This window comes from Plectropomus leopardus, chromosome 5 (assembly GCF_008729295.1).
Source record: "Plectropomus leopardus isolate mb chromosome 5, YSFRI_Pleo_2.0, whole genome shotgun sequence".
NCBI lineage: Eukaryota > Metazoa > Chordata > Actinopteri > Perciformes > Serranidae > Plectropomus > Plectropomus leopardus.
The window spans coordinates 35,447,281-35,469,478 of NC_056467.1; the positions used below are offsets into that span (position 1 = coordinate 35,447,281).

Below are 22,198 nucleotides of genomic sequence, written 5' to 3' on the forward strand. Positions count from 1 at the left end.
TCAACCAACAAGATCATCTTGTCTGTTTCTGTCACTTGTACTCTATAGTCTGAGGCAGGAGAAAAAATGCTGTTGTTTTCCTTATGCTAAAACAAACAAGAAACAAAATAAAAAATGGAAACCATCTTGAGATGGGACTACTCCAGTTATGATAAGGTAATACACAACTTTAAGTGAATATGGGCAAGGGGTATAAAGTGGAGTGCAACGGTTTACCCCTCTTATTCAGGCCCCCTTGCTCAGACCCACACCCATAACTTGTAAATTTTTTCAGACTGCATCTTGCATGGTTATAATACTATGGTGGTAACAAAATCTGTCGACATATGAACACCTGGCAGACTACTGAAAACTGATTCTGTGGTTGTTCCCACTACAATAGGTGTCTCCAGGACCTAATACCATTATGATGACATATAGCCACACACACAAACACAAACTCACAAGGTGAAAACAATACCAGCCGTCTTAATATTGTCTTAGTTAGTAATCAGACTGCTTGATGTAGTACAATAATAAACATAAATAAAATACAGCAACAAATTATCTTTATATTTTTTTAAAATCACTTTATCAGTAAGCTACAAAAGTTAAAAGTTTTCTGTTTAAAGAATCAAACAAAAAAAAAAACAGATGCTGACTAAAGGTTGTGAGAGAAAAAGCCCATTCACATGGGCTGTACCTTTAGAGAGAGACAACTTGTTACATAGTGCCGCTTTGGTAGTGCTAATGACATGAGCTTGCAACGCTAAAAGCTACGTTTCGCATCCACATGAAACAGCGCTGGATGGCCTCAGGTGAGAACGCCAATGGACAGATTGATCACGGTGTTATTATATGGTGTTATTATATGCTGGCATTTGGCCACTTGGTCGCTTGAGAATGTGACCAGACAGAACCTGTTGCATCAGAATGAAAAGCAAGGGCACCTATAGGGTGGATGGGAGGGGCAGTGGATGGGTCCAACAAACCCTGGTCTTTTGTGCTGAAATGTGTTCGCTTCCCATCTGAATGTGATGGGGTGTTTCTACACTTTGCCATGTGCCACTTTCCCATAATCCTAACCATCTGTGCCAGTATGAGCATTTGTTGATATCCCATTGTCGGTTGCCATGTGCTGTTGTTGCTGAAACATAACAACATGCAGCGTAATCTCAGCATGGGCTGTGATGTGTTGACATCACAGTAGTGGCATCTCAGAACATGAAGAGCAGATGCAGAGAGATACCTTGAGCTTAATATTTAGTTGCAGTAGTCCACTGCAAAACAGCAACACATGACGACTTGTGATGGAAACGTAGGGGAAGATGCTCTTTTCCTGGAACACTTCCAGTGGACTTTATAAATATGATTTAATAATAAGCAATACAACTTATTTGCATCCTGTGATGGCTGTGATGGCTGTGAAGGCTGATGCAACAGAAAATTAATGGCCATGGTTTTGGAATCACATGTTGTTGCTAATATATTTAGATGTCCACATACTTTTGGACATCTGGTTTATGTTGTTCCTAATTTAAAGTTATTTAATTTAAACCAAGTTATGTTGTGTTTATATGTTCAGTTTGTCCTGCCCCACACCCGAGGAAGCTCCCATGGCCAGACCCGCATCATTCGCAAGGCCTATGAGCAGGACTTCTACACCCACATGATGGAGGAGTGCTACCAGCTGTGGGCCCAGCTAGAGAGGGAGGCAGGTGTCAAACTGTACAGGTAAGCAGTCAGCAGAAACACACAGAGAGAAAAGCCATTAAATAGAACATAACAAAAGCTTTGCCAGAACACAGGGATTTGTCACATTCGAGGTGCTATGTACACACAAGAGCAGCAACTTAATCTATGGGAGCCATAAATGCATGACTTTCTCATTATCTCCGGCATCACTGAATCACCCCTTGACAGCTCCCATGCCTTTGAATGAGGAACAGGGGCTTTTTTCATCTCACTGAACTTCTGATTTTCGTACGCAGAGCGGGGAGGAATTTGTGTGTTTATAAATAGAACAGTGGCATCAAACGACAAGCAGCCCTGCTGCAGGACTTTACCTTTCCTGGTCATACTCCCTCTGAGCAGTCCTATTTGTTCTTGGAATAACACATTGATTCATTATTCATGTCTCAGAGTAATAGTTCAGGGTACCAAGCCTCGCCCACATTATGTTCCTTGGAAACACAGCACGCCTCCCCATCCCTTGTGCACCCCTCCACATCATGACTGATGGGCACAAATCTGAGGCCACCTGTGCCCTTGGGCTGGCAAAAAGAGTCTGCATTACAATGAGAAATGTCCAGGCAAGGCTACCTCCCACTTCTGCTGTTGCCTCTGGGACAAATGGAGCCATCGCACAAGGGCCCTAGTGAATTATTATTTTCTCAACATACATGGAAACATGTGTGCACAACCAGCAGCTGAACTGGAGCCACCAATCACCACGTTTGACAGGTTGGACTAGATGAGGTATCATATTTACGATCCTACACCCCCATGGCTTTTCCTTCCTCTGTCACACACTCCTAAACACACAAGCACACGGGGAGACATAATCATAAAATTTTCTGATGAATGACTTTAGCCTTTAGCTGGGGTTGTCTGTGCCTTATGGCTGCTGACAGATGTTGGAGCAGCATTTAGAAAACACTGCTGGCAAAGGGTGAGTCACCCATCTATAAGGCAGATTACTGAATTATGAATGTGTGTGCATCAATAACTTCACTCTGTGTGCCGCTGTATTACTGTCAGATGCTTGTATGATGTCAGGTCAAGTGTCAATTAGGCTTGGGCGGTATCGAAGCATTATGGCATATCAGGGTGTTAACAAGTATGTTTTTCAAAACCATCATAAATACTTATTTTAAAATAAGTTTTATTCTATTAAACTTATTTTATGTAGTGCACAGCACGCACCACCAGAGCTCAGTCACTACCCAAGCCTAATGTCAATATGTAGATCCTTTCAATTTTTTTTTTTTTTTAATCAAACTGGACTTCCTTAACTGTATTTGATATTCTCATGGCAAATTTGTTACCACACAACTACCTGCTATGCAACATAGTGCAATTTTTTGTCTGGGTGCCTTCTAACAACCATGATAGCTAAACTGATTACGAGGAGAAAACTGAGAGTAAGTTATTACCCTCATGTCTGATCCATCACAGTTTTCAGACTCATGTCTTGCCTCAAACACTAACTATACTGTGTAGTTTTACACTCACAGACATTCCTGTGCAATGAAGGATTATTTCAGATATTTCAATTGCATTCACCACCTTTTCTGACCTACAGATTTTAAGATAATCTGGATAGATGTTGTTTTGTTTACTGTCTGATCATCCAACTGCTCCTGTTTCTTGCCCCATTAGACTTTGTTTTAGCAATGTCACTGTGTTCCCATATCTCTGCACTTAAGCCAATTTTATTTGCATAGTCCAATATCAAAAAAGCTCCACAATCTGTTCAGCATATGACACCCTCTATCGGTAGCAACCTCAGGAAGAGGAACTAACAAGGGATCACAGCCATGGACGGACAGAGGTACAATAGATGTTGTGTGGACAGAATAACCAACATAATAAAGGCATGTGACAAAATGATACATATAGTGTGAACACAGAACATAAAGAAAATATCTTCTAGGGGATGTCAAGTAACTTCCAGGTATCGCCAAACAGCTAGACCCTGAGCTATACACATTCATCTCCACCATTTGTCCATACTGATAGCCTACATTAATAGTATTAACTATATTTTTAATCAGGATGACACTTTCTTGCATATGAAATGTGGTAAAATTCCTTCAAATCATATTATTCTTTCAAATCATACCATAACATCAAGACAAGGCAACAAGACTTAGTAATGGATGAGCATATTTACTTGAATTGTTTTGAGAAACAGAAATGCCTGTATAGGACGTCATGGTCAATCCACACCAATAACATCTTCAGAAGTTCTTAAAGTCATGTCCCCATTGTCTGTAAGAACAGATATGCCTTTATTTCTTAAATATGCATGACATCACAGGTCAGTATGTGACCCCTTTAGACACTTGAGCGAAGCTATTAGCCAGCCTAGTGAATGCAGTTTGGTTGGCCACTGTCCTCTAAGCACCTCAGTAGTTGCAGTTGGTGTGGATTGCCACTCACTTGTCACTTTTAGGGCACTTTCACACCAGAGCTGTTTGGTCTGCTTTAAATGAGTTTGTTTCCTTTGGGCAGATGTGAAAGCTTATCCAAACTCTGGTGCAGACCAAACAAGAAAACTCAGGTCTGCTTGAAAACGTGGGTCTCGGTTCGCTTGCAAGTGAACCCCGGTGCGGTTCCCTTACAGTGGGAAATGCAAACAGACTATCCAGCAAACCAAAGAGAGGAAATGAACTAGAGACAATGACATAGAACGCAGTGCATTTTGGGTAGAAAAAAATAAATAAAGCCAACAGTGTGAATCCAAAGAAGCATGGGTACACAAAAAAAAGTTGGAAAATGTCTCGTGGGCAGACGTGGAGTAGTGAGGAGGTGCAGGCGCTTATTGATATATTGTCAGAGGACTATATGTATATCGTGGTTGCTTGTGGTTACACACAAGAACAATGAGGTTTTTAAATTGTTTAGCGGGAAGATGGCGGCAAGGGGATTTAATCGGTCTGTGGCTCAGTGTCGCATCAAGCTAAAAAAAACTGCGACAGCAATATATTATGGTCTGTTACTTGCCATGGAAAAGTAATAGCTCGAGGAAAGAGAAGAAAAAGTTTGTATGGTACGATGACCTGGATGATATTCTCGGCACAAGACCAACAGGCAGCCCAAAACACATTGTTGAGTCTTTCCAAGAGGAGGTTCCTCGGATGTTGACACTAGCAGAGCCAGCTGAACTATTCGAGTGCTCCGATAGTCAGGAGTCAGACAAAAGTGGTAAGTGTGATTTGTGTGTTGTGTGTGTGTTGTCTGCATGTGAGTCTGTGTTGTGTGTTTGATGTTATCAGACATTAAATGACACTATAACTTAACACTATATATAACACTATAATTTTTCATGACGTTTTAAATAGTTATTGGTTATTACTCACATAGGCGCATACAACACATTTGTATGAGTATAACATAGCAATGACATGTATACAGTAACATACTTTATGTTAACAGGGGATGGAAGCTACGGGGAAGTTCACCCTGAAGAAGATGAGAGCACAACCAGCTCAGGGAGCCCCAGGCCACAGCAAGAACAGAACACCCTCCAGTGGGCAATTCCTGGTGCCCAAGGTAGAAAAAGGAAAAGTCAGACTGATCATTTAGACAGTTTTTTGGAAAGCTATAAGCAGCAGAAGAGGCAGAAACCATGGCTCCACGCACAAGTTCTTCTTGCTTCATGATGTAAACATACAGTTCTTTGATATTTAATAAATGCACATCACATTAAATTATCACATTAAATTGTACTTTACATTGCAATTGTGCTGTACTTTGAAGAAATGTACATAACTGCTGGGTTTCAAAATGTAAAGCATTTTTTGTTACTGTTTGTTATTGTTTGTTACAGCTACCTCTTCTGCCATTTTTGCAGGCAGATGAAAAAATGCACATATATTGGGTTCATGGCAATGCAGAGCATTTTTATTTTGTAATTGTACTTCTGTAGATCCCAGCTACCTCTTGTTTTTGCTTTTATTGTAATTGCTGGTAATGAAGTTCCAATGAAGTTGGGACGTTGTGTAAAACATAATACAATGATTTGCAAATCCTTTTCAACCTATATTCAGTTGTATATACTACAAAGGCAAGATATTTGATGTTAAAACTTATGAACTGTATTGTTTTTTTGCAAATATTAACTCATTTTGAATTTGATGCCCGCAACATGTTCCAAAGAAGCTGGGACAGGGGCAGCCAAAGACTGGGGAAGTTGAGGAATGCTCAAAAGAATGCTCACCTGTTTGAGACATTCCAAAGGTGAACAGGTTATTGGAAACAGGTGAGTGTCATGACTGGGTATAAAAGGAGCATTCCCCCAAAGGCTCAGTTGTTTACAAGCAAGGATAGGGCGAGGTTCACCACTTGCAGTGAACAACTGCATGAGCAAATAATCCAACAGTTTAAGAACAATGTTTCTCAACGTTTCTCAACGTACAGTTGCAGGGAATTTAGGGATTTCATCATCTACAGTCCATATAATATCATCAAAAGATTCAGACAATCTGGAGAAATCTCTGCACATAAGCGGCAAGGCCGAAAACCAACGTTGAATGCCCGTGACCTTCAATCCCTCAGGCATCTCTGCATTAAAAAACAACATCATTCTGTAAAGGATATTACCATGAGGGCTCAGGAACACTTCGGAAAACCATTGTCAGTTAACACAATTCATCGTAACATCTACAAGTGCAAGTTAAAACTGTACCATGCAAAGCAAAAGCCATATATCAACAACACCCAGAAACGCTGCCAGCTTCTCTGCGCCTGAGCTCATCCAAGATGGACTGATGCAAAGTGGAAAAGTGTACTGTGGTCAGTTGAGTCTGCATTTCAGATTGTCTTTGGAAATCATGGACATCGCGTCCTCCAGGCAAAAGAGGAAATGGACCATCCAGACTGTTATCAGCACAAAGTTTAAAAGCCAGCATTTGTGATGGTATGGGGGTGTGTTCGTGCCCATAGCATGGGCACTAACACACCCCCATACCATCACTTTACCATATGTGAAGGCACCATTAATGCTGAAAGGTACATACAGGTTTTGAAGCAACATATGCTGCCATCCAAGCAATGTCTTTTTCAGGGACGTCCCTGCTTATTTTAGCAAGACAATGATAAGCCACATTCTGCACCTGTTACAATAGCGTGGCTTCATCGTAAGAGCATTGGTACTAGACTGGCCTGCCTGCAGTCCAGACCTGTCTCCCGTTGAAAATGTGTGGCACATTACGAAGCGCAAAATACAACAACAGAGACTCCAGACTGTTGAGCAACTGAAGTCGTACGTCAAGCAAGAATGGGAATGAATTTCACATACAAAGCTTCAACAATTAGTGTCCTCAGTTCCTAAACGCTTATTGAGAGTTGTTAAAAGGAAAGGTGACTTAACACAGTGGTAAACATGCCCATATCCCAGCTTTTTTGGAATGTGTTGCAGGCATCAAATTCAAAATGAGTAAATATTTGCAAAAAAACAATAAAGTTTATCAGTTTCAACATTAAATATCTTGTTTTTGTAATGTATTCAATTGAATATAGGTTGAAAAGGATTTGCAAATCATTATATTCTGTTTTACACAACATCCCAACTTCATTGGAATTGGGGTTTGTAGATTGCAGCAGTTTGACTGTGAAGTGATTGATATGTCATGGTTATTGTATGGTATTGTTTTGGGTGTTTCTCCCCCTTCTTTTTCCCCTCTGCATGTTCCCTCCTGTGTATGGGTGCAGCTGTAGGTGTTGCTGGCTTCCCCTGATAAGGCACACCTGAATTTCATCTGACAATCACTCCAGCCCTTTTTTGCCTGGTTGGGACTCTGCTTCAGTGCCAGATCACTTCGTTGCAGTCATGAGCTTCACCAATGCCACGCTGACTCACCAGCCTGACTACTCACCTGTCTGAGTGCCTCGGTCTGCCACACCGGCAGCCAGCCAGACTCCGCCGACACCACCAGCCTTTGATTTGTTCCCTCTTTTTGATCACCAGCAATAAACTTTGTTATACCTTTTTTTTTCGTCTTCGCCTCCGCATTTTGGGTCCTCTATACAAACAACCTTCACAGAGTGATATGGCCAAGTATGGACCCTGAGACACACAGACTCCGGCATGCACTCTCCTCTGAAGGCGCCTGAGTTGGACAACACCATCAAGTAATCCACGAGATCATGGACACTCTCCAGAACCTCGCCACCAGCGTCTCCCAGCTCGGCGGTTGTATGGATCAGGTCGTCAATCAAATCACCTGCTTGGTTCCTTCCAGTGATCCCTCGTCTTCTCCAGCTCCACCAGCTCCACCTGCAGCACCCTTGGTCTCGTCCTTTAATCACCCTTGAGAGCCCAACATTCCCACTCCATCCAAGTATCTAGGTGAGTTAGGGACATGCAGTCAATTTTTGCACCAGTGTTCGCTAGTGTTCGTTCAGCAGTCCCTCACTTATTCTACTGATAAGTCTAAGATTGCCTATGTAATGAGTCTATGTTCTGACAGGGCTTCGGCCTGGGCGTTAGCCGTCTCCACTCACCAACCTTCTCTCACTCAATCTTACCACACGTTTGTTAGCGAGATACGGAAAGTGTTCGATCACCCGGTGCAAGGTAAGGAGGCCAAAAGTCAGCTGCTGTCACTCTGTCAGGGATCTGCACCTGTAGCCCAATATGCCATTGATTTCTGCATTGTCACATCAAAGAGTGGTTGGGCGAGACAGCACTTCAGAGTGTTTTTGTTAAGGGGCTTGCTGATAATGTAAAGGACAAACTAGCTGCATGTGACGAAACACAGTCACTAGATAGGTTAATTTCCCTAGCTATCCACTTAGATAACAGACTAAGGGAGAGATGTAGGGAGAGAGCAGGGAGACGGGACATGACTTTTCCTCTAGCTCCCACCTACCCACAGGCTCCGGCTTTCTCCCATGACTACACTCCGATCACCTGGTTTTCTGACCTCCCACTGCACGGAGGAGCCCATGCAGCTGGGAAGAATGAAGTTGTCTCAATCAGAACGACAACACAGACTCCGCCAGAAGCTCTGCATCTACTGTGGTCAGCCCGTCCACTTTCTCGCAGCCTGCCCCCAACTGCCAAAAGAACAGGCTCATCAGCCTCTGGAGGGGCACTGATGAGCCGATCCACCTCGTCTTCCACACCCTCCAGCCAAATTCAACTTCCTGGTTTGCTCAGGTACTCTTAGAACTCTTTGCTCCTTTCAGTACTCATTGACTCAGGTGCAGATGACAGTTTTATAGATAGTGAACTGAACTGAACTGAACTGAAGCTTATTTGCCTGCAGAGGAATTACCTGAACCGAAGGAGGTTTTTGCCCTAGATGGGAAGTTCGCTCGTGTAACTCATCGCACCAGACCTTTGTCCCTCCAGCTCTCTGGTAACCATCATGAAGTGATCTCACTGTTTGTAATCCCCTCACCCACCTCTCCAATGGTACTCAGTCTTCCATGGTTAAAGCTGCACAACATATTGATTGGTCCATGACTACTATCACTAATTGAAGTACTTTTTGTCATTCTCACTGCTTACACTCAGCTACCCCCTGGTGTATCTGCTCACATACTCTGCAACCTCAGCCCATAGACCAGATATCTGTTCCTCTTGACTATCACAACCTCCAGGAGGTTTTTAGTAAAGACAGCGCTCTCTCGTTGTCACCTCACCGTCCCTACGATTGTTCTATAGAACTACTCCCTGGCGCTCCCCTTCCTTCCAGTAAACTATGTACCATTTCCAGACCTGAGAAGGAGCAATATATCACAGATTCTTTGTCGGCAGGTGTCCCTCCTCCTTTCCCGTGGGGGCGGGATTTTTCTTTGTTGGAAAGAAGGACAAGACACACCGCCACTGTGTTTATTACTGGGGTCTCAATGATATTACAGTGAAAAACAAGTACCCTCTCCCTCTGATCAACTCTGCATTCGGTCCTATGCACCAGTCTACTGTGGAGGAGGGAGACAAATGGAAAACTGCTTTACACTCCTCTTGGTTATTTTGAGTATTTAGTCATGCCATTCGGCTTAACCAACGCTTTAGCCATTTTCCAAGCTCTCATCAATGATGTCCTTAGAGACATGTTGAACCGATTATTTTTTTGTGTACCTGGATGACAATCTGATCTTTTCCAGGAACTTAGAGGAACACACACAGCATGTGAGACTCGTGCTGCAATGACGCTGCAATGCTGGAGAACAGACTATACATTAAAGCAGAGAAATATGAGTTTCATGTACCCACTGTGAGTTTTCTGGAGTTCATAGTTGAGAAGGGTCAACTAAAGGCGGATCTGGCCAAGGTCCAGGCTGTGGCTTAGTGGCCCGTCCTTGCCTCCAGGAAGCAGCTTCAGAGGTTTTTGGGTTTTGCAGACTTTTACAGACAATTCATTCGCAACTACAGTTGCGTAGGTGCATCCCCTGCCCAGTTAACCTCACCCAAAGTGCCTTTTGTGTGGTCCCAGGCAGCTAATGCTGTTTTTGAAAAGTTGAAGTGCTTGTTTACCTCTATACCTGTCCTGTCTCACCCAGATCCTTCCCTTCAGTTCATGGTGGAGGTGGATGCTTCTGACATGGGACTAGGAGCAGAGCTCTCCCAACACTCGCCCAAGGACCACAAGCTGCACCCCTTCTCTCCTGCTGAGAGGAACTATGATGTCAGCAACCAGGAGCTGCTAGCTGTGGTCCTCAGACTCCATGAATGGAGGCACTGGCTGAGGGTGCTGCTCACCCGTTCTTTGTTTGGACTGACCAAAAGAAACTTTCCTACCTTCAGACTGCACATCGATTTAATGCTCACCAGGCACGTTTCCAGTTTACCCTTACCTAATGCCCCAGTTCCAGGAACATGAAACCCAACACCCTATCCATGCAGCTTTCTCCACTAGTTGAAGATGCAACCGAAGAGACCATCCTCCCTTGCTCCTGTGTAGTCAGAGCAGCCAGGTGGGAGATAGAGCAAGTGGTTCAGGAGGCCCAATGCGACCAACCGACTCCTGACCAATGTCCACGTAACCTGATGTTCATCCCTGCGGCTGCTCAATCTCCTGTGCTCCAGTGGGGTCACTCCTCCAAGGTCGCCTGCCATCAGGGTTTTCACTGAACTCTATTCTTGCTCCAGCAGAGTTTCTGGTGGCCCACCATTTCCGCTGACACTAAAGAGTTTGTCTCTGCCTGCTCTGTCTGTGCCCGAGGCAAGACCTCTCATCGGGCTCCAGCCAGCCTCCTTCGCCCCCTTGCTATTCCTCACCAACCCTGGTCTCAAGTCGCGATGGACTTCATCACGGGGCTACCCCCATCCCAAGGTAACACAGTCATCCTCACTATAGTCGATCGTTTTTCTCAAGCTGTTCACTTGGTCCCTCTGCCTAAACTCCTTCCACCCTAGAGACTGCCAATCTCATCGTTCTTCATGTTTTCTGGCTCCACAGTATCCCTCTGGATATTGTGCCAGACCGAGGTCCCCAGTTCTTCTCTCAAGTCTGGAAGGCGTTTTGTCAGGTGTTGGGGGCATTGGCTAGCCTGTCTTCGGGGTATCATCCTCAGACAAATGGCCAGACGGAGTGGGCCAACCAAGACCTTGGGTCAGCTCTCTGGTGTGTCACTTCGCATCACCCTGCCTCCTGGTCAACTCATCTCCCCTGGGTGGAATACCCACATAACTCAGCTCTGCACCTTTATGTCTCTATTCATGGTGTCTTTGGGTTTCCAACCTCCTCTGTTTCCCATGCATGAGGACGATTTCACAGTACCTTCCGTTCAGGATCAACTTCGGCGCGCCCGTAGGGTCTGGCATGAGGCCCAAGGGGTGCTCAAATGGACTTCTGCCTGGAACCGACGTCTGGCTCTCAGCTCATGACCTTCCTCTCCGGACAGAATGTAGGAAGCTCTCACCCAGGTATATCGGACCCTATGACATCGGGAAGTTGATTAATAAATGTGTCATGAAGCTCAAATTGCCTCCTGCTCTTAACGTACATCCTGCCTTCCATGCTTCGCTGTTTAAACCTGTCTCCACCTGTGCCTTGAGCCCTCCAGCCGATCCCCCGCCGCCCCCCGTCTCATCGATAACCATCCTGTTTATGCTATTTGCGGTTGCTGGACGTTCACCGACGGTGCTGCGGTTTCCAGTTCTTGGTGGACTGGGCAGCCGTGGGTTTCCTGCTACTTGATTTTGGACCCGAACCTTGTCAGGGACTGACTGAGTCGGCGATTGAACATGGTTTGAGCCTGTGTTGCATCTCTGCCCTCTGGAAATGGCTTCAGCAGCTAAGATAGGAGTGGGTAAGCAGCATCACCTAGAATAAGTAGCAGCACAGCCACACCTTAAATGTCTCGGTCCAGCCTTTCCTATTGTAATAATCGGCAGGGTGATCAGCTGGAGCCAGGATGCCAATATGCCCATCTATTGCAACCTGGGGGAATCTTCATTTGACCCTGAAGCCCTGGATGATCATCCGTAGCTCAGCATCAGATGGGGTTTTGATGTAATGGTGTTGCATGACCCGATTAATACAAGCAGTGGAGATGCCAACAGGTGAGAGATGGATCTCAACTTTAAATTGGTTGCCAGCCTCCACAGACACATTCCCACTCGTAGCTCAACCGGAACAGGGCATTGGTGACATGTATTCTGGCGTGTCAAACTGGGCTGCAAGATGTTACATAGGTGCATGAAGGATGTTCTTCTCTGTCATTCCAGTTGTCACTGATATGCTGCCACCAACTGCAGGGACGTGGTTGGGCCCACATGCTCCTGTGAAGACAAAGTGTATCAAAGCAATTAAAAGCTATTATATAGGCTACCACACACATACATAGATAAATACATACATGCATACATACATACATACATATTTGTGCATGCACAAATAAATATTAACACACGGTAATTATACAAATGGATATAGAATTACTGGATCAAGTCTTAAAAAAGGAATTGAATTTCTTGTGTGGATCAATAAAAGCCTGATTAAAACAAAAATATGCATTCCTGTATTTATGTACTTTTAACCACTCCATATGCTTGATAACCAGTTTCTTTTGAAAGTGATTAACAGGTAGTCAAAGACATAATTACATAATTATTAAAATTACCTTGGCTACACAACTCTGTTTTTAGTAAAAATGTAGTTCTTATTTATGATGAATGTGATTTATTCTCTCTTGCTTATGATTTAGGGACATATATGTGATCTGAAAACTTTTAAATCCTTGCAATACCTCGCTCAGCGTCTGTGTAACCACAGCAGGACGTCGTAGTCTCTTGACCTCCTCTGTCGTTTTCGGTACTACTGCATTTGTCTCATGCACAGAGCAATATGCTGGATAGCTCGCTACCCTACTGCTCATACTGGGCAGCTTCTTGTGAAGAAACATTTAGGTTTGAACACCAAAGTAAAAACACAACCCCCAAGACTGCATACATTTTGTGCTGCTCCATTGTTTTTGTGGTGAACAAGTCAGCTGAACGGGATGGATTTCCATTTTCGGTCCGGGCCAATCAATGAGCCAGGTTTTCTTCTTCCTCATGCTTTTTTTCTTCCTGGTCATTGCTCGTTTGGGGCAATACTTCCCCAAACAAGCAGCTGTTGTAACTGCGTAACGCTGTCCAGGTGGTTTTGTCCCCTTTCAAAAGTTCAGTGTGAAAATGAACTAAGTCCCCAGGACGATACTGGTGTGAAAGCACCCTTAGTCAACACTAAAGGACAGACATGAATTTATGCATCAAACCTAAATACTAGGTCAGTTTCCAAAGAAAAATTACAAAGTGTCCAATCCAAGTCTCTCCTAAACAGCAGTGAGTGGGTGCACTGACCTTAGATTGATGTATTTAGATTATTTTCTCTCTCATCCCTTTCAGTGTACTTTGATATGACACAGCACAGACCAGCTGGGCTGATACACAGGAGTTGGAGTTGCCTTTGATGGCATCAGGTCACAAGTTTCTGGGTGGAGAAGTTTAAATTTGTCAGAATATTCTTGCTGTTATTTAGAAATGGCACTGCCGAAACTTGTCTGCACAAACATGTCAAGGATTGATGGTGCTGGTGCTGTGAAAGCACAAGTTTGGCTTCTCTAGTAAATACACTTGTAATTGGGGAGCCTGGTGGCTCAGTAGATTGAGCAGCGCCGCATATACAGAGGTTGTATTCTCACTGCAGCAGCCTTGGCCCTTTGCTGCATCTGCATGGTAGTCATTCAATCAATATGTCACATGAAATCATATAAGATAAAATTCCAGTAAAATGTGATAATCCTGTCAGTTACTTATATTTGTGCATTACAGAGAAGTAATTAACCAACGTATCCTTATACAACGGTTTGTATGATATGCTACGAATTACAGCTCCACGGATGATGTTATGTCCTTAGCATAAAGTTAAGTAATCAACATAATGTTACATAATTAACAAAACGTTACAGAGGTTAGGTTGAGGCAAGTAAAGTTACTGTGGTTAGATTTAGGAAAACAAACATGGTGATGATGACGTACCTTGACCCTTAGGGCCAACTTTGATACACACACGTATAGCTCTGCACACAAAATGCACTTTTCAAAATCAAGCTTTAAAAAATGTTATTATTACTATTCTACATTAATATTATATTCTTTTATATTCTTTTATATACTTTCATGTTAATTTCTAACCAACATCAGTCCTAATCATAAATATCAAATATTCATTGATTTTCAGAATTTAAACCCTTTAAATGCCAGTTTTTTTTTCATCATGCCACTATTTTTTTAGATGTTAGATGTTTTTTTTTTAAATTCATTATTTCGGTATAGGATATATCAATGATTGGCAGCAATATTGATTGTGACAGTGCAACTCGTGGAAATAGCATGTATTTTCTCCACATGCCAGATGTGGTAAAAAATTACCGAAAACCCAGAATGACACCCAGAAGTAATACAATGCATGTTTTTATGCTTTGATGGCAGTCTGAATGGGTTTCAATGGAGCATTTTTTGCACTTGACAGTATGAACATCACAATTTTGTTTCCACTGTGTATTTTAGACTTATTGTAGGAGCTGAGATGGATATTCCAAGATTTAACAAAAATACACAATCTTGCCGAAATGTGTGCCATAGCATGAATACAGCCAAAATGATTAAGCATGAAAAGCGTGTAAAATGTGCCAAATAGTCCCTAAGGGTTAAAATGAGTCAAAGCTCACTTGAATATCACTTTGTTCCAAACACCTGGAAAGGAGGCTCCGACTGATCGTCGAACCTTGAATTCAGTAGGAACAATGCGGATTCCATCCTGGTCATGGAACAACAGACCAGCTCTTTACCCTTGCAAGGCTGCTGGAGGGGGCATGGGAGTTTGCCTATCTGGTCTATATGTGTTTTCTGGATTTGAAGAAGGCTTATGACCGTGTCCCTCGGGGAGTCCTGTGGGGGGTGCTGCGGGAGTACCTGGTACCAGAGTTGCTCCTGCAAGCCATTCAGTCCCTCTATAGCCAAAGTGAGAGCTGTGTCCACATACTCGGCGTGAAGACAAACGCCTCTACCCCTCGTCTCTGATCCTGTTTGTGATTTTCGTGGACATGATCTCAAGGCGCAGCCGGGGGGAGGAAGGGGTCTGGTTTGGGGACCTCAGAATTGCATCTCTGCTTTTTGCAGACGATCTGGTTCTGTTAGCATCATTACACTGCGACCCTCAGCATGCAATTGGGCAGTTTGCGGCCGAGTGTGAAGCGCCTGGGATGAGAGCACTTCCAAATCTGAGGCCTTGGTTCTCTGCTGGAAAACGGTGGACCATCCCCTCTTGGTGGGGGGACAGTTGTTGCCCCAAGAGAAGGAGTTCAAGTATCTCGGGTCTTGTTCACCAGTGAGGGTAGAACGGAGCGTGAGATAGACAAGCGGTTTGGTGCAGCATCTGCAGTAATGAGGGCACTCCACCAGACCGTTGTGGTGATGTAGGAGTTGAGCCAGAAGGTGAAGCTCTCACTTTTACCAGTCCATCTATGTTCCATCCCTCAACTATGGTCATGAGCTTTGGGTAGTGACTGAAAGAATGAGATCGTGGATAAAAGTAGCCGAAACAAGTTTCCTCCACAGGGTGGCTGGGCTCAGCCTTAGAGATAGGGTGCAGGCAGGTTGTTGACAAAAATTTAGTTCCACTTTCAGTGAGGCAATATACTAAACTCAAGGTTGACTCACTACTTTTTCTTAGAGCTTTCAACCTGATGAAAACTAGGTATCACAGTATTACTGCATACCAGAGTATTAAGAAATCTTGAGTTTTCAAATACCATAAATACAGTCCTCTTTCTATTAAAACCACAGTGCACAGCACACACCACCAGAGCTCAGTCTCTGGGCTCTACTGGTGGAACAGCTGAACTGAAAGACACAGCGACACCCAGTGGCAGAGGGAAGAGTTACTGGACTGTAAACTGCCAGTGGCCAGCAGGCAAAGAGAGACTGTCGGGAATAAGGGCATGTTTTTTTTTTTTTTTACATCTAACTTGGTGAATTAAAGATTTACTTTGACCAAAACGGAGCTGGTGATTGTTAGAACAGTGGACTTACTAACTATATAACTAGCACTACTTAACATTTTGTGGGTTACTATTAAGTATTTATTTGTCTGAAAAGCTGAAAGTAAGTATTACTCTTGCTGTCAAGGGGGTTGTTAGCGCAACAAACTTACATCATCATATAGCATAATGCCACTGAAATTTCAGGTAGGTATAAAATACTACATACTGCCCAAGCCTAATGAAAACCATGTCATACTTTATATTAGTGTCACTTTTTGACCTAAGTCATAAGACATGTAGATGCAGTGCATTTTTACAGTTATATATTAATAATTGCATGACACATGAGCTAGTTAGATTCACTGATAACCCTGAGATGTGATTGAAAACTTTCAAGCCAGTAAGTGACCTTTGAGTTGAAATTGTTTTGTCATACATGATGTTCCAAAGGCCCAGAATGACCTCAATAACCTAAATATTTGTAAAATGATTACTAATCTAACTCAGTGTTTTGAGTGTGGGCCCAGAGCACATTTTTTTTTGCCCAGGGACCAACTAGCAGGTCCATGTGGCCTGGCCCTAAAGACACGGTTCTTTTAGGCAATTTCTGGATTTTTACTACCAGGGTTTTACCTTTGTCTCTGAGTTTTCTACGTGTGGACTGTGCTCTTGACATGGTTAGTTCAAAGTGGTTAAACGGTCACATAAAATGTTGCCAAATTGCTTTGGAAGAGAAAACAGGCGTACATATTTAAATTACAATCCATCTATTTGTTGTAAATTTAAATCAGGTTTTGCAGACTGATTTCTTTGTTCAACTCTGACCTACCATACTGTAGCTGTGCATGCATACCATTTTTAAACCTCCACACCAACAATAACTGTAGCTGGAGGCACTATATTCTTGGGTTGTCTGTTCACAAATGTCCACTTGGTCTCAACAATGAACTGATTAGAAATCGTGGTCAGAATTTAAAGGTCAAGGTCACTTTGACCCCATCTGTGCTGATTGTATAGATATTCTGTGCAGCTGGTGGAAAGATGTTTGTGAAGTACCCATGTTTTCGCAGACAGGGTTGTAAACCGTATGTTCAACTTGACTAGTCTGCAAGGCAACAGTTCTAGTTTAAGCTGTGAGGATTTTACCAATATTTTGTCTGTGCTTACACTTAGCATCCAACCAGTGTGAAGTTCACTTTTTGTAGTCCCTTCCCTGTTTGACTGTTGTAACACACTTACCAGTATGTCCTCTGGATTTCAGCTGTCCTTTTATATTAGCACTCCCATTGTAACATAGTGGGTGATTTATAAAGGTTTCATGTGTCTTGACCATTTCTTAACAAGATGCCACCTTCATCTCCATTTATCTCTCCTCTCAGACAAACAGGGCTCCTGGTGATGGGACCAGAGAACAGCCAGAGTTACCAGCTGTTTAAGAACACTCTTCAGAGGAACAAGGTTCCTATCATGATCCTTAACAGTGACAATTTCAGCCAACACATCCCCCATGTCGCCCTGGCAGAGGGAGACGAAGCGGTGGTGGACATAACTGCTGGAGTTCTGTATGCCGACCGTGCACTCAAGGCTGTACAGGTACAATAGAGATACTGAACATGAGTCAAACATGTGATCTACTGAGGAAATGAAACACTCAGTGTGATGTCATTTGAGGCAAAGGCGTGTCCTTATGTCAAGGTTCCCATGGTCATGGGAAACCTGGAAAAGTCATGAAATTAGAAGAAAATCTCTGAAAGTTTTGGAAAAATCATGGAATTTTATTGTGTGGAATGAAAGTGTTACTGTAACTGTCTGTGAATAACCTTTCAAGTTATGTTACACAACAGCTAAATTATTTTCTGCAGCTGACAACATCACTTAGCTCTAATGTGTGTCGATGTGTGATGTTTTGTTTAACATCACATACATTTCTCCATTTTCTCCCTGCATTCCGTCTCTCCCGTTATGTATGCAGCTAGCTGAAATTATGTTTGTCCAAAAAACACCTGGCGAGTAAAGTAAGAAAAAAAATTGTTATCATGTGTCATGGAAAAGTTTTCAAATTTTGTCCATGAAAATGTGTGGGAACTCTGCTATGTGTTTCAAAGGTTTTAACTTTTTAACATTTTGGCAGGCACAAATTTCTGTACATACATCTTTTCTGTATCCCAGATTAGCCAAATCTATTTGGAAAACAAAGGCTAGTGGTAAAATTATTCCCCTAACAGTTGTAAATACTGATGCACCTCCTGCTTCAGTCACAGTTACCATAACACCTTGAGGGAATTTCTTTAAATTTGGCAAAGACATCCACTTGGTCTAACCTATAAACTTTTTTAGATTTTTGTGGTCATAGGTCAAAGGTCAAGGTCACTGTGACTCCATCTGTCTCATTTTTGTGCACGCGATATCTTAAGAACACTGCTTAACAGTAAGCAGTTAGTGAAGTCCAAGTGTTCCTAAATCTCAGCCTATTTGGTGAGGCCAATATAATAACTGATAAAACTGATAGACAATACTACAAAAATAAAATACAAGTTGTTAAAAGCTATGGCTTTCTCTTAAATTGCCTTCATGACTCCATGCATGACTGGAATAAAATTGAATTATGGAGTTTTACAAAGTTCATTCTTAAACTTTCCCAATCCTGAGTTTTTCAAAGATTTTGAATATTGTAAGGTCTTTCTTTCCTTTATAAATGTGAAAGTGCACATAGTGTCTTAATGTGATAAAAGGCATGACCCTTTCAGATGCATTTTTAATGCATACATACATATTATGCATCATCATCAATGTAAATTGGTCGGTGTGCTATTTAAGTAAATAATTCAATAAAAGATTGATTGACCTTGATGTCTGTTCCAGGGTTCATGGCAGACAGCTGTGTCTTCATTAAAGAAACCTGCTCCAGCCAAAATTACAAATACCAAAGAACTAGTGAGAATTGGGCTAAAAAATACCAAGATGTGGATAATTGAACATATTTTATGCTCATTGTTTTAATCTAATAATAGCTCACAGCAGGAATGTCTTTCAGCAGTAAATTCACATTAGTGGACTCTGTGTGCACTGAGAGAAGGTAGTGGAGGAGAACAGACTCATCCATGGCTGCCAGGTCAAGCACAAAACACTGCTTTGTTATTTCAGTGATGTGCCATTTTCAATTGACCCGACAGATTGTTCAGCTGCCTTTTTTCTTTTTTTCTGGGGGGGCAGCGGTCAATTGTGAAAAAAAGCTTTTAAGAGAGGTAAAGGTAAATTATTATTTCGTGCATTTATGTTCAATGGCTTTTTAAAAGCCTCTTGTCCTTAGTATTATCTCAGAGTAGCACATTTCTTTATATCTTCTTTTTCTCTCAGTTCCAACACAAACTAAGGGCAGCTCAGGTCTGTTTAGGGCCCTAAACAGTCTCATGACCACACTCAGACACTCTTGATCAAGTCACTGGCTGGCTGAAACCTGCATTGAATTGTGATACAAATGCCAAGTTTACTTTTGAATAGCTTCAGAGGGAAAATTGATAAAACAGATTAAACAGATACACATCAGTAGGGCTGTATCTGACTCAGAATAATGCCAGGCAAATCAAAGTCTGCAGTTCAGTACAAACATTCGACTACTCAGGTTTTTTTCTTTTCCATATAGAGTTTTAAAGTTTGAATGGGGCTCAGCAGGACGTTCAGTCAGTATGTTTTCATGCACAGTTTAGTGGAGCTATGGTTATAGCTCAATTAGATCGTTTAATTGGACTACTGTCCTTGTCCTAGTATACAGGCACCAGGAAAGAATCCATTCATTGACAGAAGTATGTCCCACTCTGCCCAACAGGTGGAGATATGTCCTCTTTCAGCTACTTGTTATTTAAACCTATACTATTTATAGAGTCTATGATATAGACCCAATTACAATCACAACTGTTTATTTATAATAACTTCAGGGCAGAAAACCGCTGCGTCACATACATTTATCAAATGAGGCTGAGCAAACTCTGCCTTCATTGATTAAAATAAAGTATTTTCCCCACTTTACATTGCAAGACAGCAGACTGACAGGGATTTGAAGTAGTTATATCAAAAACACCAGACTCCACTGAAGAAAACTGTCATTTTACTCCACTGAACGGCAGAGCTGCTGCTCTACTGCTGCCGCCATCAGCTGTTGTGGAAGCTAAAGAGGGGATAACATTCATATACACATATAGTACACTTAAAATGAGGCATTTTTAGGTGGCTAAAATATGTTTCTGTATCCACAACAGGTTGTGGGACGATGCTTTATTTATCAGAGAAGAGGGTTGGCTGGTGTGAGACTTTTTTATTTAAATCAAATATGAAATACTACCTTTTCAACTTGTATGTCCCTCATCTCATCACATTATCGAGGTAATTTTGAGAAATTCAATTTAGTACAGCTTAGTACAAAAAAGACTAACAGTTTTACTTGTATGTTAAAAGTCCAGTATTAGACACAACAATTTTAATTAGAATTTTTCTAACATTATCCAAACATACTGAGTGTGACAGCGGCATTCATGTATCATAGTAAATAAGCTTAACAGCGCTAACCACAGATCGCAAATGTGCAACTTTTTTTTTTGCCTACATTAGTTATCAAACAAAAGCCGGAGACTGTATTTTATTAGGTTGCTTTGGGCTATATATTTACCACTTCTAAGCAGAAGAGAGACGATGAAGATATCTCAGAGCCTTATGGTAAAGAGTCTCACTTCCTCTTTGCCGCTGCAGCGTGTCTGCAACTGCTTGTACCAAAGAGTAGCATGAAAGTTAAGAGCACTCACTCCGCCACAAAATCTGGGGACCAAATCATCCTCAAGCATACACTACAAGGTTCTTTGGGATATTGAGTTCACAATAATGAGACAGACAAGGTCATAGGGGACCTTGACCAAAATTTAATCAGATCATCCTTGAGTCCAAGTAGATGTTTATGCTAAATTTAAAGAAACCCTTTTAAGGCGTTATTGAAATATCATGTTAACAAGAATGTGCCAGACAGACAGACCACCCGAAAACATAATACCTCCTGCCTTGGTTTCTGCCAGCAGGGAGGCATAATAAAATACCCACTGATACTTCTACACAGTGTTGCGTAAAATGTCAATTAAAGGAACATCTATAAACTTAAAAAAAACCTTAAAATTTTTATCACTATTGGATTTCATGATTCTTTTTTTTTTTTCATTTGAGCTATCATCTCTCTGTTAGTGATCACTTAATTTGCTCCTGAAGTTCTTTGTCAAATTTGTCTCAACGTGAGAGCTGTACATGAATCATTGATCATCATGGGTTAGGGTTAGGGTTAGGGTTAGGGTTACATTTCTACGTTTCTACATTCATTTATGGCCCACTGTGGGAGTGGAAATAAGGTCTGTGCATGTGCGCTCATCCCCACAATGATTGAGTACCTTATGTACATGCAGCTTTACTAATCTGAGAAAAATAATTCATATGCATTTTTCTGTCATTGTAATTATACACACTTTTAGACATGAATATGAGTTTTATGCATCTGGCTCGAATTACCTGAAAATTAAGTTTAGAATTTTCTTCTTTTAGCTGATTTACCATCAAACGATATTGATATATGCCAACCACCTGTCTACCAAACACCTTTCAAATATTTCCCTCTGCTAGTGTCTTTCTTTGTTAAGGTAAGATATCCTCAGACGTGGATTACCATCTGTGGGACATAAGCTGACTGACGTTACTGTCTTTTTCCAGCTAATTCTTACAGCTGCCCAACTTTCTTCTGAGAGAACTTGGTGTGGAGTTGTTTTCTCTCATCTTCTCTCTTCACTTGCTCTTTCTCTCTTTTCTCATTTGGAAACCTAATTTCTTCTTCTACAAACGCAGAGAGCTTCATCAGGACCAGGATGGCAGTGTGGGCTTGGACATATACTTTGGGCAAAAATATAGCAGAGGCAGACTGAACCATTAGGGTTGCAAAAAAGGTGGGTCATTGACCCTTCAATAAGCCCAGTCCCTTTGTAATGGT

General features: G+C 42.1%; 1 protein-coding gene across 1 annotated transcript in view; it reads left to right on the forward strand.

Annotated features, from left to right (window-relative positions):
• The window catches only part of LOC121943021 (peroxisomal sarcosine oxidase-like), a 67,337-nt gene that overhangs the window by 21,215 nt on the left and 23,924 nt on the right, over positions 1-22,198 (forward strand). The window contains exons 2-3 of the mRNA XM_042486378.1: positions 1,565-1,713; positions 17,565-17,778. Of these exons, the coding sequence (XP_042342312.1) occupies positions 1,565-1,713; positions 17,565-17,778 (363 nt within the window). The remainder of the gene's footprint in view (positions 1-1,564; positions 1,714-17,564; positions 17,779-22,198) is intronic.